The 15,907-nt window shown below is 61.0% G+C and overlaps 1 protein-coding gene, 1 long non-coding RNA gene and 2 other non-coding genes across 5 annotated transcripts; 3 read left to right on the plus strand and 1 right to left on the minus strand.

Annotated features, from left to right (window-relative positions):
* Positions 1-674: 674 nt before the first annotated feature.
* Positions 675-13,213, minus strand: CCM2 (CCM2 scaffold protein). Of its 2 annotated transcripts, none has more exons than XM_063165095.1 (10): positions 13,112-13,213; positions 9,044-9,217; positions 7,131-7,214; positions 6,661-6,844; positions 6,050-6,186; positions 5,139-5,274; positions 4,282-4,339; positions 3,512-3,650; positions 2,561-2,699; positions 675-1,553 (listed from the first exon to the last, which is right to left on the minus strand). In XM_063165095.1, exons 1-10 carry the CDS (start codon positions 13,139-13,141, stop codon positions 1,282-1,284), a joined length of 1,353 nt encoding a protein of 450 aa, XP_063021165.1. In that variant the 5' UTR covers positions 13,142-13,213; the 3' UTR covers positions 675-1,281. The 2 variants fall into 2 exon arrangements, with proteins under 2 accessions (XP_063021165.1, XP_063021080.1); XM_063165010.1 differs by lacking the exon at positions 13,112-13,213 and adding an exon at positions 10,694-10,819.
* Positions 13,214-13,626: 413 nt separating this feature from the next.
* LOC134423505 (uncharacterized) lies at positions 13,627-15,156 on the plus strand. The gene is made up of 3 exons (XR_010029145.1): positions 13,627-13,688; positions 14,143-14,357; positions 14,900-15,156. It is a non-coding gene; the product is annotated as an uncharacterized LOC134423505 (long non-coding RNA).
* LOC134431118 (small nucleolar RNA SNORA9) lies at positions 13,924-14,052 on the plus strand. Its single transcript, XR_010030942.1, has one exon. It is a non-coding gene; the product is annotated as a small nucleolar RNA SNORA9 (small nucleolar RNA).
* LOC134431125 (small nucleolar RNA SNORA9) lies at positions 14,580-14,708 on the plus strand. Its single transcript, XR_010030943.1, has one exon. It is a non-coding gene; the product is annotated as a small nucleolar RNA SNORA9 (small nucleolar RNA).
* Positions 15,157-15,907: the final 751 nt, after the last annotated feature.

A 15,907-nucleotide genomic window follows, 5' to 3' on the forward strand; every position in this document is an offset into this window, starting at 1 on the left:
GGATGATGGGGAGGTGGAAGGGACAGGGTCTGCACCCTTGGGGATCAGGGATCACCCTTCCCCTCCAGATCTGGGGCATGGCAATGAGGCCCCTGAGCCCCAAGGGAGGCTGGGGAGGGAGGGAGGGAACCCTTGGTCCCCAAATCCCAGGGGTCTCAGGGACCCTCCCCTGCTCTCCATTTTCTGAGTGTTGGAAGGGGGAAGGTGCAGGAAGGGACGCTTTGTGTGCCCCAGGTGAGTCCCTGGAGGTGCCTCAGCTCCCAGGACACCTGAATTCCAGAGGGAAGGGTTGGGGTACCCTGGGGTCCCCAGTGGGGTAACGGTGTGGGGGACACCCCAGTGTGGGCAGGGTGACGGGTGCAGAGGGATTTGGGGGCACTGGGGGGATTTGGGGCCGAGGCCTCTGGAATGTTCTGGATTCCCAAAGTGCTGAGTCAGCGTGTGGCCCCAAAGGGGGAGGAGCCAGAGCCCCTGGGCGTGGCTGTGGGGCAATGGCCCCTCCCAGGCCCATCTGGGGATGCACACAAAGGGGGCTCTGGGGGTCCCACCGAGCTCCTCTCCCCAGCAGGACCCCGGGGTGGGTGAGGAGGGGGCAGTAACTGGGGGGAATCCCAGTCTGGGGCAGCTGCAATGTTCAGGAATGTTCCAGTACCATGGATGAGAGGGTGAAAGAATTCACATTGTGGTAAAACTTCATTTGGGGGGGCAGTTCTGGGGGAGCCGCTGTGCAAACTGTAAACTGGGGAGGGGGGAGCAGATCCAGCCCCCTGGGAACAGACCCAACCCTCAGCACATCCCTCAGGAGCAGATCTGTCCCTCTGGGAGGAGACCTGCCCCCAAAACCCAAACCCAGCTCTGTGTCAGCTGCAGCCCCTGGGGCTGTTAAAGGGGCTGGGGCGCTACAGACACCCCGTGGGACCCCCACAGGAGGGGTCTGGGCTCCTTCCAAGGGCTGCTCCATCTTCCAGCATCTCCTTCAGGGCACAGGTGGGTGTTTTTGGGTCCCTCCAGGGGCAGCTCGAGTCCCCCTGGGGCAAGATCCATATTCCATGTCCCCTCCAAGGGCAGCTCCACGTCCCAGGATCACCTTGGGATCAGCTCCACATTGCATGTCCCCACAGGGGGCAGCCCCAGGGGTGTCTCTGTGTGCCAGGGGGTGTCTCTGTCCCAGGTGCCCCCCGGGGGTGTCTCTGTGTGCCGGGTCCCCCCGAGAGCAGCTCCTGTCCCCCCTCGGGGCTGTCTCTGTCCCGGGGGTGACCGTGCCCCAGCTCCGGGGCTGCCTCAGTTCGAGTCCCGGTCCAGGCTGCAGCCCAGGGCCTCGATGTCGCTGCTGATGTGGGAGATCATCCTGTCCCACTCGTCCTCCTCGGAGGGCACGGACTGCTCGTCCGAGCTGCCGGCGGCGGTGCCGTTGGAGGCGGAGGCGGGGCCCAGCGAGCGGCGGTAGCGGCCGAAGCTGTCGGTGATGATGCCGCGGCCGTCCTTGACGCCGATGGTCTCCAGGAAGTTCTCGAAGTGCTGGCTGTCCTTCTCGGGGATGAAGGGCCGCAGGCCTGGGGACACGGCAGGGACGCGGCAGGTCAGTGCTGGGGCTCCTCGCCATTCCTGAGCCCCTCGGGAGGGACAGGGAGCCCCCGGGTGCCCCACTCACTCACACCTGGGACCACAGCCACTGCTCACCGAGGGCAAAATCCGGCTAACGTGGCATTGTCTGAGCTCCAAACCATCTAATTCCTCACTCGCCATCCTGCTGGGCTTATCCCAATGACTTGTCCCATCAGGGACATCTGTCCTGTCCCCTCACTGTCCCCAGGGGTGAGGGGGACCGTATGAGACACACTACTCTTGTTCTGTGGGCATTTTAAATTCCTGACTCCCTCTTCCTTGGCCAGGTGTGAGGACACCAGGTGTGGTCAGACACTGCTCCTGTCCTGGGAGGACTCTGTGTTCCTGACCCCTTTTCCTAGGATATCAGAGGCCAGGTTCTTTAAATATCCCTGCTCTGGAGGAGGTCTCCTGGCCTGAGATTTCCAGGTCTGAATCAAATTCCCTGGCTCTGGAGGAGGTTTCTAGGTTTGGGAGAGAGTCTGGAGGAGGTTCCCAGGTCTGGATTAGGGTGCCTGGATCTGGAGGAGGTTCCCAGGTCTGGATTAGGGTGCCTGGATCTGGAGGAGGTTCCCAGGTGCTTCACAGGCAGGTGTGAGCAGGGAACAGCTCCGAGGAGAGCCTGAAGCTGTGGGATGAGCTGGGCTGGACGGCCCAGCTGCCCTCAGGAACGAGGAATGCACAGGTGAGCTCTGCACGGCTCCTTGGGGTGCCTGGGGAGGTGCTGCTGGGATTTCTGGGGGGCTTGTGCAGGGCCAGGAGCTGGGCCCTGCTCCTTGGGGTGCCTCCCAAGCCAGGACAGTCCATGATTCTGGAAGGCCCCAGCTCCTGAGGGCACACTAAGGCTCCCAGGAGATGGACTGACAGATTGGGATGTTTCTCTGGAGGTGGCACCCCAGGGCCCCCCTGCACCCTCAGCCCTGTTCTCCTGGCCCTGGAGCCGTGCCCCACTCACCCAGGAGCAGGAATTTCCTGCTGTCCCCGTAGAGCTGCTTGAGGTTGATGCAGAACTCGTGGATGGAGGCGCCGTTGCGGTACTCGTGCAGCAGCATGGCGAACTGCTGGATCTCCTGCGAGGACAGCTTGGTGCGCAGCTGTGGGGACAGCACGGGCCTCTGGCACCTGCCACGGGCTGGCAGGGACAGGGCAGGGACAGGGGGAGCTGTGGGGACAGCATGGGCCTCTGGCACCTGCCACGGGCTGGCAGGGCAGGGACAGGAACCCCAGGGACAGCAGGGCTGGTCTCTGGGGTCACTGGGGCTCCTGGAGCCTTGGGGCATGAGGGGACTTGGATGCTGGGAAAGGGAAAAGGGTGAGGGGAAAATGCTTCTCCCACAGTAGCAGAGTCCAGAGGAGGCCCTGGAGCTTCTCTGCTCTGGAGCCAGGCTGGGAGAGCTGGGAATGTTCACCTGGAGAGGAGAAGCTCCAGGGAGAGCTCAGAGCCCCTGGCAGGGCCTGGAGGGGCTCCAGGAGAGCTGGAGAGGGACTGGGGACAAGGCATGGAGGGACAGGACACAGGGAATGGCTCCCACTGGAAAAGTGGCAATTTAAATTGGATACTGGGATGAAATTCCTGGCTGGGAGGGTAGTGAGGGACTGGAATGATTTCCCAGAGAAGCTGTGGTTACCCCATCCATGGAAGTGCCCAGGTGGGTTTGGATGGGGCTTGGAGCAGCCTGGGTTAGTGGAAGGTGTCCCTGCCATGGCAGGATGGGATGGGATCAGCCTCACAGCCCCTTTCCCCCCAAACCATCCCATGGTTCCATGACACAAGCCCAGGATCAGGCCCTCCAAGCCCAGCCTGGCTGGGGAGGACGAGGATGAGCTGCTCCTGCAGCCCCTGTCCCTGCCCCAGGCCTGATGCCAACCCCAAATCCCGATCCCAGAGCCCGGTCCCAGCTCCCACCGTCATCATGTAGTCCTGGAGCAGCTCGGTGGCCGTGGTGCTGAGCTCGCTCTCGCTGGCCGTGGTGACGTGCGGGGACGGGCGGGCGGAGAAGGAGGACGGGGACGTGTCCCCTGCTTCCAGCGTGTCTGCAAAGGAACTGAGGCCCCAGCACAGGGTCAGCTCTCCAGGGACCCCTGGGCAGGTGCTGCTGGGGGGCTCGGCAGGGCCAGGACCCTTGGGGTGCCTCCCAGCCCAGGACAGGCCATGGTTCTGGGAGCCCCCAGCTCCTGAGGGCACCCCAAGACTGGTGGAGAGCTGAACGCTGCTTTGGTGACAGTGACAACAAAGCCCTGTGTGGGGAATTATCCCTCTGGCTGCTTCATTCCTGGGAATACAGGGACAAATCCCCATGCACCCTATCTTGGGCTTAAATGTGCAATTTTCAATGAGGTTCCTAATCCTCCATGTTAAACATTCCTGGAGCATCCCTCAATGTTAACCACTGGTTTGTGTGTGAGGATTTCATCCCACAAACACTGCCCATGTTTCCAGGAGGGAGAAGTCTCCCAAATAACCAGTTTTGGGGAAAACCTTGCTCCCAGCTGCAGCTGCTGACCCTGCGCTGTGCTGACACAGGGATGTGACTCCTGGAATGCTGAGGGCAGAACAATCCAGGCCCAGGACCTGTGCCAACCCCCCAGGCCTGGCCAGGCTCAGCTGAGCTCCCCAGGGTGCTGAGGGCAGCAGATCCGGGTTAATCCCAGCTCCAGGGGCCAGGGATCACTCACAAAGTGCTGGCATCTGCCTCGAAGGGCTCCTTCACGTCCACCTTGGTGGAAGAGTCATCTGCAGGGGAAAATGTGGGAGATGGAGTGTGAGAGGCGTGAACTTGGTGTTCTCCCAAGCCAGGAGTGACACAAAGTGATTCTGACACGGCTGGAGGGAAGGAGACCAGGAATGAATGACCAGGTAAGAGGAAACGGCCTCAGGTTGTGCCAGGGGAGGTTCAGGGTGGATCTCAGAAAGATTCCTTCATGGGAAGGGTGGTCAGGCACTGGAACAGGATGCCCAGGGAGGGGGGGAGTCCCCACCCTGTAGATGTGGCGCCTGGGACATGGGCAGTGGTGGCCTTGGGTGGGCTTGGGGGTTCTTGAGGCTTTCCCAATCTCAACTACTCCTGGCTGTGGCTCTGTGTAGCCCCAGGGAGGTGCTGGAGGGTTCCTGAGGCTTTCCCAACCTCAGCCACTCTTGGCTATGGCTGTGTGTGGCCCCAGAGGGACGACGGGGGTTCCTGAGGCTTTCCCAACCCCAGTCCCTCCCAGCTGTGACTCTGTGTACCCCAGGGAGGTGCTGGGGGGCAGGAGCACCCCGCCCAGGGCACACGCACCGCTGTGCAGGGACAGGTGCCGGGTGCTGGGGGTTCCTGAGGCTTTCCCAGCCCCAGTCCCTCCCACCTGTGACTCTGTGTACCCCCATGGAGGTGCTGGGGGCAGGAGCACCCCGCCCAGGGCACACGCACCGCTGTGCAGGGACAGGTGCTGGGGGTTCCTGAGGCTTTCCCAACCCCAGTCCCTCCCAGCTGTGACTCTGTGTACCCCCATGGAGGTGCTGGGGGGCAGGAGCACCCCGCCCAGGGCACACGCACCGCTGTGCAGGGACAGGTGCCGGGTCGGCGTCGAGGCCCCGTCGAAGATGGCGCGGTCCAGGAAGTCGATGGTGGACTCGGTGTAAACGATCTGGAAGACTTGGCTGAGCAGGGAGCACAGCTCCTCAGCACCCACCTGGAACAACAGGGAGCTGTGGCAGAGCCCAGGCAGGGACATCGCCGCTCCCTCTCCCTCTGTGGGATGGGTGCTGGGCCACCATGAGGACAGGGAAGGCACAGAGCCCGGGTCTATCACCCTCCCAGCATCCCCACCCTCCCATCAGGCCCACCAGGTTGATGCTGGAGCATCCCAGCATCCCCACCCAGCAGCAGGAGCTGAGATGCTCCAGCATCAACCCTGGAGCCCCACAAATTCTGTGCTGAGGCTCCCCCATGCAGCTCCCTGGGATTTTGGCTCATCCCAGAGGAATGCCAGAGCGAGGAATGAGGGCAGTGAAGCTCCACCCTCAGTGGAGATCAGAGAGGCTGAGACTGGAATCCCTGGATGCAGACACTGGATGAAACAAATTCCCAGGTCAGCACAGGGAAAACACCCCAATCAGCAAATCCCCATTGTGGGACTGTCCTCATGGATTCTGGGCTGCTGCAGAAGGTTCTGGATGACAGGGACAAGGGAAATGCTTCTGGAGACCCTCCTGTGTCCCAGGGCTGGCACAGGGATCAGGAGTCTTCCTGCAAGTGCTCCAGCAATGCCCAAACACACCTGGCATCCCTAAATCTGTCCCACGAGGTGTGAGAGCAGGGAAGGATCCAGACACACAGCAGGACTTGGCCACTGTGGATTTTGTGGCTCCACCACCTGAGAGCCAGAACCTCCCAGCAATCCCAGTGCCTCAGAGCCCAGGCTGGGTGCTGCCAGGGCTCCAGGGAGCAGTGAGAGCCATCCCTACCTTGTTCTCTGTGGCCAGCACCACCAGGCAGCAGCACTCCAGGGGCCCCCCTGCGCTCTCCGACAGCGAGCCCGACGTCAGCGCCTTGGAGCCCTCGGCACACAGGCTCTGGCTGGGCGAGATCCCGGGATCCTGAGCTGAGGGGAGAGCACAGGTGAGGCCAGCGAGGGCGTGGGAAGGAGTCCTGCAGGTGAGGAAGGGCTCTGAAGCAGGAGAATGGGATGAAAAGCCTCCAGTTTGGAGCTGAGTTTGACAGCCGTCTGGCTGTTTTCATAGCTCAGAATTCCATCGCCAGATTTCCAGCCCCTGAGGTGTTTATTCCTTTATTCCACAGTCCATCCAGGAGGTCTGTACTCAGATAAATCCCTGGCTCAGCCCTCCCCTGCTGCAGTTGGTTTAGGGGGCTCCCCACGCTCCCCAGCTCCCCAAACCATGCAGGTGTGACATGCACAGGACAGGGACTGAGGTGTCACGGAACCCTCATGGGATGCTCTGGGTTGGAGAGACCTTGAAGACCCCCCCCAGCCCCACCCCCTGCCACAGGCAGGGACATCTCCCACAGCCCCAGGTGGCTCCCAGGGGACAATCCCAGCCCCACGGGCTCAGCTCACCTGTCTTGAGCACCACCAGGTGTGCGGAGTCGTCCCGGATGTAGGAGACGGAGGCGATGTCGTGGATGGGCACCCTGAGGATCAGGTCCTCCCCGTCCCTCCACACCAGCTTGATGTTGTAGGCAGAGAGGCTGATGACAGCATCATGCTCTGGGGTCAGCTGCCCTGGGAGCTGGTGGGCTCTCTGCAACACCAGGATTCACAGGGATTTAGTCATGGAATGGCTGGGCTTGGAGGGAGCTGAAGGATTATCCAGGTCCCTGCTATGGCAGGGACATCTTCCACTGTCCCAGGCTGCTCCCCATCCAGCCTGGCCTGGGACACCTCCAGGGATGGGGCCACAGCTCCTCTGGGAAATCCATCCTGGGGCGTTTCCCCTTTGGGAGCAGCAGCTGGCCCAGGGCTGAGGGGGCTCTGTGAGCCTGGATCTGTGCCTGCTGTGGGGAGCCCCAGAGCAGCTGAGTGCTCACCTTGGCATTGTCGATCAAGTGCAGGATCTCCGTGCGGCTCGAGGGGTTCAGGTACCCCGGGATGGACGTGAGCTGCCCTAAATACTGGGAGAGAACAGCCAAACCATTACCACAGCATGGACACCAACCTGGACACGGCAGAATGAGCCATGGAGACGCTCCAAGGAAAACCCGGGACAGGAACAGGGTTAGTTGGGTTTTGGCTTTGGGAGATGGGTTAGGGTTTTGGGTTTGGGAGATGGATGGATGGATAGATGGATGGATGGGTTTGGGAGATGGATAGATAGATGGATGGATGGATGGGTTTGGGAGATGGATGGATGGATGGGTTTGGGAGATGGATGGATAGATGGATGGGTGGGTTTGGGAGATGGATGGATAGATGGATGGGTGGGTTTGGGAGATGGATGGATGGATGGATGGGTTTGGGAGATGGATGGATAGATGGATGGATGGGTTTGGGAGATGGATGGATGGATGGGTTTGGGAGATGGATGGATGGGTTTGGGAGATGGATGGATGGGTTTGGGAGATGGATGGATGGGTTTGGGAGATGGATGGATGGGTTTGGGAGATAGATAGATGGATGGATGGGTTTGGGAGATGGATGGATGGATGGGTTTGGGAGATGGATGGATAGATGGATGGGTGGGTTTGGGAGATGGATGGATGGATGGGTTTGGGAGATGGATGGATAGATGGATGGGTGGGTTTGGGAGATGGATGGATGGATGGGTTTGGGAGATGGATGGATAGATGGATGGATGGGTTTGGGAGATGGATGGATGGGTTTGGGAGATGGATGGATGGGTTTGGGAGATGGATGGATGGGTTTGGGAGATGGATGGATGGGTTTGGGAGATGGATGGATGGGTTTGGGAGATGGATGGATGGGTTTGGGAGATGGATGGATGGGTTTGGGAGATGGATGGATGGGTTTGGGAGATGGATAGATAGATGGATGGATGGGTTTGGGAGATGGATAGATAGATGGATGGATGGGTTTGGGAGATAGATAGATAGATGGATGGATGGGTTTGGGAGATAGATAGATAGATGGATGGATGGGTTTGGGAGATGGATGGATGGATGGGTTTGGGAGATGGATGGATAGATGGATGGATGGGTTTGGGAGATGGATGGATGGATGGGTGGGTTTGGGAGATGGATGGATGGATGGATGGGTTTGGGAGATGGATGGATAGATGGATGGATGGGTTTGGGAGATGGATGGATAGATGGATGGATGGGTTTGGGAGATGGATGGATGGGTTTGGGAGATGGATGGATGGGTTTGGGAGATGGATGGATGGATGGGTTTGGGAGATGGATGGATGGATGGATGGATGGGTTTGGGAGATGGATGGATGGGTTTGGGAGATGGATGGATGGATGGGTTTGGGAGATGGATGGATGGATGGATGGATGGGTTTGGGAGATGGATGGATAGATGGATGGATGGGTTTGGGAGATGGATGGATAGATGGATGGATGGGTTTGGGAGATGGATGGATAGATGGATGGATGGGTGGGTTTGGGAGATGGATGGATGGATGGATGGGTTTGGGAGATGGATAGATGGATGGATGGGTGGGTTTGGGAGATGGATGGATAGATGGATGGGTTTGGGAGATGGATGGATAGATGGATGGATGGGTTTGGGAGATGGATGGATGGATGGATGGGTTTGGGAGATGGATGGATGGGTTTGGGAGATGGATAGATGGATGGATGGGTTTGGGAGATGGGTTTGAAGTGGGAATGCTCAAATGAAGCTCCACAGCCCCCTCAGAGCCCCTTGCAGTGCCTGAGGAGCTGCAGCAGAGCTGGAGAGGCGCTCTGGACAAGGGGCAGTGGGCTCCCAGTGCCAGCTGGGTGTCAGGAAGGGCTCCCAGGAGCAGCCCCCGGGGTACCTTGACCTCCTTCTCGATGTAGTCGTGGAGCAGCAGGTCGGGCTCCACGCGGTCGGGCGGTGCCACCAGCACGGTGTGCAGCGGGCGCCGCTCCGTCACCTTCTCCTGGGCCTTCTTGTCGCGGCCCTTCTCCCCCTTCAGGAACACGCGCTTGAACGGGGACACGATGCCAGGCTGGGGACGGGAACAGCACCGGGGTTGGCACTGCCACTGGGGGTCCCACAGCCCCCCCCTGCCCTCAATCCCACCCTGCTGCTTTTGCCCCACGGACAATGCCCGCTCTGGAGGTATAAACCCATGGTTTTCCAGAGAAAACCCTTTTCCTGGGACACAGAACAAGTGCTGAATGTTCCCATTACCAAAATATGGTGGTTTCCCCCAAAGTCACCATGCTCAACCTTCCAGGTAAGAGAAAACCAATTCTTACATACAGCAATATATTCCAGGTGAACAGCAGATCCAGAGGGATTCTCCATGGCTTTGTACCTCCCTGAGGATCTGATGGTGCAACTCAAAAAGGAATGCCAAAGAAACAGGCGGGGATGTTCCAAGGAGACCCCAAACAATGAGAAAATGACCCAGAAAGTGGATTTCCCTGGGAAAAATGGGAAATTCCAAACCCTGCAGTGCCAGGTTTGGAAAACCACTGGAGCCAACACACAGCTGTCCCTTGGCATGGGAATGCCACATGGATCTCACCAAGTTCCACACCACATAAATGATTGGGAACATCCCCAAACTGCTCCAATTCCAGCTCTCCCAGGGGAAGGGGGTGTGTGGAGCAGACAGATCCATGGCTGGATCTAGGAACTCCTTGGACATGTGGCTCCAGTGTCCCATTCCCTGGTGGCTTCTGCAGCCACATCCTGGCCTTCCCGATCCTCAGGGGCAAGGAAAGGAATGTGGGATCTGAAGGGGCAGAGAACATGCTTCCAGTGGTGAGTTAATTAATTAATTATAACCCAAGGAAAAGCTCCTGGGACAACGGGAATTACCAGCTCACAAGGAAACACAAGGACATTGGGAACAGCCTGGCCTGGAAAAGCATCCCCTGGATGAGGGAGACAGAAATGAAGGGATCTTACAGGACAGAGAGGAAAGAGCTCCACAGCCCTGCCTCAGGAGCAGCAGTGGGGATTTTTGGGAAGCATCCCTACACAGAGCATCCAGGAGAAAGGCCTGAATATCCTCGATCAGGATATTCCACCATCCTGCCAAGGAGCTGGGGCTCTGGAGACAAGGCAATCCTGGACACAACAGGTCAGTGTACCAAGAACTGAGACTCGGGGACTCTCCAATTTTGGCATGTCCCATCTGAAATCCTGCCTGCCAGTGCCTAAGGATGCAGTTCCTTGGGAATCCTTCGGGAATCCTTCAGGGATCCAAAGCAGAGCAATGCAGGGCCGTGCCACCGGGACCGAGGCCGTACCCAACACTTCCCCTTTCACCAGGCAGGATCCCAGCCCACCCCACCCCGCAGAAACCCCTTTTCCCTCCAGGGTGTGGCTGCAGGCCTCGGGCTGGGAGGATTCCGTGCCCCCCTGGCTGTCCTGGGCAGGAATGGGCACCCCAAGCCCCGGCTGGAGGCAGCTCGGGTGTGACGCAGCCCGGAGCGCTCCTGCTCCTGGGCCCCCAAAGGCCAGCACCCACCTCGTCCTCCATGGAGTCCCCCCGGGGAGCAGGAGCCGTGCTGGGGGGCTGTGGGGCAGCTCTGGGGGAGCAGGCACTGGGGGAAGGCTTCCCTCCTTTTGGGGTGCTGCAATGGAGGCGCTCGGGGCCAGGAAGTGCTGCGGTTTCCTCTGTGCCACGTGACAGGCCGGGCTGGGGAGGGACCCACGGCAGGGCACGAGCCCGGTGCCTGCTCCCAGCCTGCCTCCTGTGCCCCCACATCCCGGGAAACACCCCCACCCTGGAGGGAACACCCCCGTGCCGAGGGAGGCTGAGCCCTGCTTTCTCTCCCAAGCTCGGAGGTGCTTTATTCCAACACCCAGCTGGATCCTAGAGGCTTTGCCAGTCCCAGAGATCCCACAGCCCACTGAGGCCATGGAATGCACAGCCTCTTCCTGCCCAGAGCAGCTCTGGCTGCCCCTGGATCCCTGGCAGTGCCCAGCCAGGCTGGATGGGGCTGGGAGCACCTGGGACAGTGGAATTCCTCCACCCCAATTCCCGACCTCCCTGCATCCCACAGCACAGACACTCCAAAATCCACTGTATCCCAAAGAACAGAGGCTCTGGGGCCTCCTCTGGTTCTCTGCAGCAGCTCCAGCTCCTTGTGCTGTTGGATCTGGGGCAGCTCTGCAGTGGGCTCTCACCTCTCCTTCTGCCCACCCTGGGAACAGCCTGGGCACAGGGCTGGAAATTCAGGATAACAAAGGAATTTCCAGAAGAATTTCCCCCAAAGACACAACTCCACGCTCAGCCAGGCCATGTTCCAGGAGGGAAAGGCTGAAGCAGCTGCTGGGAGAGGCAAAAGGCACCAGGCTCAGCCCTGCAGGGCACCCCGAGCTGGGAAAGCTGGGAATTTGCCACTGACAGCTGAGAGCACAGGGAATTCCCTCAGGGAAAGCCTGGATCCCTGGCAGGGACTGAGGAGCCAGGGAAATCACTGCCAGGAATTCTCCTCCTCCCACAGCTCCTGTGGGAATGGGCAGGCTGGCAGCTCCGTGCCCACCTGGGGCTGCAGCTGTGCCACCAGCCCATGGCTGGGCACAGCTCCAGAGGGATCCATCCATCCTGCCTGCCAGCACTGGTGGGAAATAGGATTGCACCCCAGGACAGCTCCCCTTCCCCGGGGATAACCTCAGTGAGACCCAGGGAACGTGAGGAGATGGAAGGAACTGCAGGGCTCCGGTTTTATCCACAGCCAGGCTGGGATTTTCCTCCCTCTCCCAGCCAAAGCTGCCCTGGGCTCCCTTTGGATCAGCACTGAGGGAGCTCAACGCCTATGCTGGGGATGATGCAGAGAGTGGGAAAAGCAGCAAGGAGAGCTCTCCCTGCAGCTGGAGCACTGGGGCAGACAAGGATGGAGCTGCCCAGTCTGCAGCCAAACTGTCCAGGTTAAATGGTGATCCACGGACAGCAGCTCCAGGGGTTAATTAACCACCAAAACCAGGGAAAACTCCTGCCAAGGGAGCTCCCCAAGGCCATGGAGCAGCGGAGGAGAGGCCACAGCAGTGCCAGGGGCCAGCTCAGCCCTGCTCCAGAGGGACTGGGGCAGGACAGATCCTGATCCAGCCCTGGGAAGGGGCCCGAGGTGGCTTTAGGGATCATCCAGGTGGGATCATGTGTGACAGGGTTATGGGGCCAGCCCAACGTGTCCCTGGGGAAGGGAGGAGGGAACACAATCCAGACTGTTCCCAGTGCCAGGAAATGCAGGGAGCAGGTGAGGCACACCTGAGCTCTGCCTAAACCCCCTGGAGCCCTGGGAGCCTTCCCTAAAGCAGGACCAGCCTGTCTCTGATGGCATCACTGGCATTTCATTCCCAAACCTGTCTGGGAAGCCTGGGGGGCAAGTCCCAAAAAATCCCACTCAACTCCACTCGTTCTGGGAATGTCTCCTCAGCTCCAGCAGGATCCTGCTGCCATCTCCGGGATCCCTGTGAGGCCAGGGGCTCCCAAAATCCCCAATTTCCCCCCAAACGCTGGGATCAGCTCCATCCTCCTGCTCCAGGAGTGCAGAGCAGCTCTGGCTGAGCCTCTCCGAGGGCAGGGACACAGAAATGGGCTGCAAGGAGGGAAATCAGGGCAACACGGGCACGGCTGGAGATGCTGTGCCCCGGAGACATGAAAGAGGCATCAATTAATAGATGCATGAATTAAATTAACTCGCATCAGCAACAATTTAAATAAATTAGCAAACTCATCAATTAATCGCTCCATAGCTAATAACCCCATCAATTAACAACCTTCTCCAAGGCCTCAGTGACAGCGGGAGGTTCCGGGCTGGGGGCTTTGGGGCCGGGACGCGGGCAGAGTCTCACGGGCAGCGGCAGCCGGTGCCTCCCGGACGGGGCTCGGGAACAGCCCCGGGAGGGACCAGCCCCGCCGCCCCTGTGCCCCCGCTCTCACCTTCTTGCCCTTCTTGCCCTCCTCCTCCATGGCTCCGGCGGCGGCCCGGGCCCCCCCCGGGGCATCCCGGCCCGGGTGAGCGGCGGGGCCTCAACGCGCGGCAGCGGCGGCGGCGGCCATGGCCCGCCCTGTTCCCGCTCCAGCCCCGCCTCCCGGTGCCGTTCCCGATCCCGCTCCCGGTGCCAGTCCCGGTCCCGGTCCCGGCGCCGCCTCAGAGCCCACGGCTCGGCCCCGCCGCCATCTTGGGCGGCGCCTTCCGTGACGTCATCGTCCCGCCGCCGGGGGGAGACGAGAGCAATGCGCCTGCGCCAAACGGTCGGCACGGCGAGCCACGCCCACCCCAAACCACGCCCTCAGCCGGTAAACACTGCTGACCACGCCCATCGCCGTTAGGCCACGCCCCACAGCCCGCCTCTATTGTGATGTCACAATGGGACCACACATGTGGCCTCAGACCACGCCCCTCCCCTGGCCCCGCCCACCCGTGTAGTAAACGCGCTGATCCCGCCTCTGCCCGCATGTCCGTGACGTCATCACGGGGCGGCCTCCCTCTCCGCCATGGCCGCCGCAGCAGCAGGTGAGGGGAATGGCAGCTCGCGTGTATCCGCCTCCATCCGCGGCCCCCCGCCGCCGGGGCCGCCTCCGCGGGCCGCCGCACATCCGATGGCTCCCGGGGCCGCGTGGGGTTGCGGCGCTTCCCGCCCCTCGGGCTCCGCCGCGCTCGTGAGGGGCCGCGGTGCGTTCCGGGCAGGGCCACCGGGGCTGCCCTGGGCCGTCCCGGGGGTCGAGGCTCCCTCGGGAGCGGGTTCCCGCCGCAGGCTCCAGCATGGGGGGGCCTGGCGTGGCCCCTGCCATTCCTGTAGCGCTGCCAGAGCACCCCGGGGCCGTTTGAGGCCGCTCCCGGCGCCTCCCGGGGGCGGTCATAGAACCCTCGGACAAACCCAGGCTGGGTGGGACACGGGCGGACTGCGGGAGCCCGAAACCCCCGGGCGCGGTGGGGCCGGTGACATCCCTGCCCTTCTCTGTTCTAGGCTCCCGCTCCGAGGATCCAGAGGAATTCAGGAAGCCACCGGGAAGAAGGAAATGGATTCAAGGCACCTAGCATCGTAATTAGCCCAGTTTTGGTTAATTAAGGCTACCAGGGCCTCGGCCCCTCATCTCCCAGGGCTGAAATTCCATGAGAGTGCCGTGACCGAGACGTGGAGCTCCGTCCTGGCAGGAGTTACCGGCTGACACCACTGCCCAGGTGAGGGCCAGCCCCACCCTGCTCTTTAGCTGCCCGGGGGCTCTGCAGGGCTGGAGTGCCCCGGGAATGTCGGGCAGTTCGGCTCCCGGGAGCCTGCCAGGCCCTGGGCTGGCCCCGTGTGCCCCCAGGCTCCAGCAGGGCACTCCTGGGGTGCCACCGAGCTGCCAGTGCCTCCTGCAGAGCCCGGGATCCGCCGGGCCCGGGCGCGCCGGGCCCTTCCTGCCGCAGGCTCCAGCGTGGGGGGGCCTGGCGTGGCTCCCACCATTCCTGCAGCGCTGCCAGAGCACCCCGGGGCCGTTTGAGGCCGCTCCCGGCACCTCCCGGGGGTGGTTATGGAAACCCCGGACACCCCGGGGGGATTATGGACATCCTGAGGTGGTTATGGACACCTGGACACCCTGGGGGGATTATGGACACCCCGGGGGGATTATGGACATCCTGGGGGGGTTATGGACGCCCTGGACCCACTGGGATTTGGGGAGAACAGGGGATCCAGGGGCAAGCAGGGCTGGTCACTGACATCCCTGCCTTTCTTTTTCCAGGCTCCCTCCGTGGTGAGGCAGAGGGATCAGGAAGCCCCCAGAAGGAGGAAGCGGGTGCCAGGCTGTTGTGACTGTAATTAACGCAGCTCTGTTAAGGAGGCAGCAGGAGCTGCGTGCTGGGTGTCACCTGGCAGCTGCCAGCTCAGCCCACCCTTCCTGGGCCCGTGATCCCACAGGGATCTGTGCAGAGGCCCTGTGGAAGAGCCAGGAGGATTCAGCGACACCAGAGTCAGGGAATTAAACGTGAATCGTGCTAATGTGTTTTGACTCTAAAGCTTTTTTATGTTCTGTTTCTGGTAAAAAGGGATAAAGATAGGGATTTAGTGGGAGGGGAAGGGGATGCTCCAGGTGCTGGAGCCGAGATTCCTCAGGGGAGCAGGAGCCCACCCCGTGTCCCCATGTCCCAGGCTCATGTGGCCTCGTTTCCCTGAACCACAGCGTCCCAATGTCCTTGGGTCCTGGTGTCCCTTGTCCCTGAGCTCACCTCCTGTGTCTCCAGTCCCCAGTTCCCGACTGGGTGGCTGCAGAGCCGGGACAGGGACACAGGACAGGGGACAGGGACACGCTGGCTGTGAGGCCGGGCACAGCTCCCAGCTGGAAGCCGTGACCCAGGTGTGCTCCTGCAGGGATCCTGGGAGCTGCTGAGGAGCTGCTGGGGTGCCAGAACCCACCGAATAGCTCCGCTAATGGCTCAGTTAGGCTCAGTTAATGAAGGGAGCAGATGGTTACGCTAACGGGTTAAATGCATTACTGGAATCCTGTAGGATAAGCTCCTGACACCCTGGTTGATCCGTGTTGTGGGAACAGCCCTGGGGCAGAACGAGGTGTGCCTGGGATCACCGAGGCGTCCCAGAGCCCCAAATACCCAACGGGACATTGTGGGGCTGCGGGAGGTGGGGAGAAGGGTAATTAACGAAGTTACTAATTACAGCGCCCCGATAGGGGAGCCTTGAAAGGGAGGGGCTAGGCGTGGCCTGTTACCATGGTAACTGCCCCGCCTCCGGGGGG

The sequence above is a fragment of the Melospiza melodia genome, chromosome 1, assembly GCF_035770615.1.
Source record: "Melospiza melodia melodia isolate bMelMel2 chromosome 1, bMelMel2.pri, whole genome shotgun sequence".
Taxonomy (NCBI): domain Eukaryota; kingdom Metazoa; phylum Chordata; class Aves; order Passeriformes; family Passerellidae; genus Melospiza; species Melospiza melodia.

Coding starts and splice junctions, on each gene's coding strand:
- CCM2 (XM_063165095.1), bottom strand. CDS start 13,141: ATGGAGGAGGAGGGCAAGAAGGGCAAGAAG. Junction 6,187..6,660: donor CCTGGTGGTGCTCAAGACAG/GTGAGCTGAGCC, acceptor CTCTCCCCTCAG/CTCAGGATCCCGGGATCTCG. Junction 4,340..5,138: donor GCACCTGTCCCTGCACAGCG/GTGCGTGTGCCC, acceptor TTTCCCCTGCAG/ATGACTCTTCCACCAAGGTG.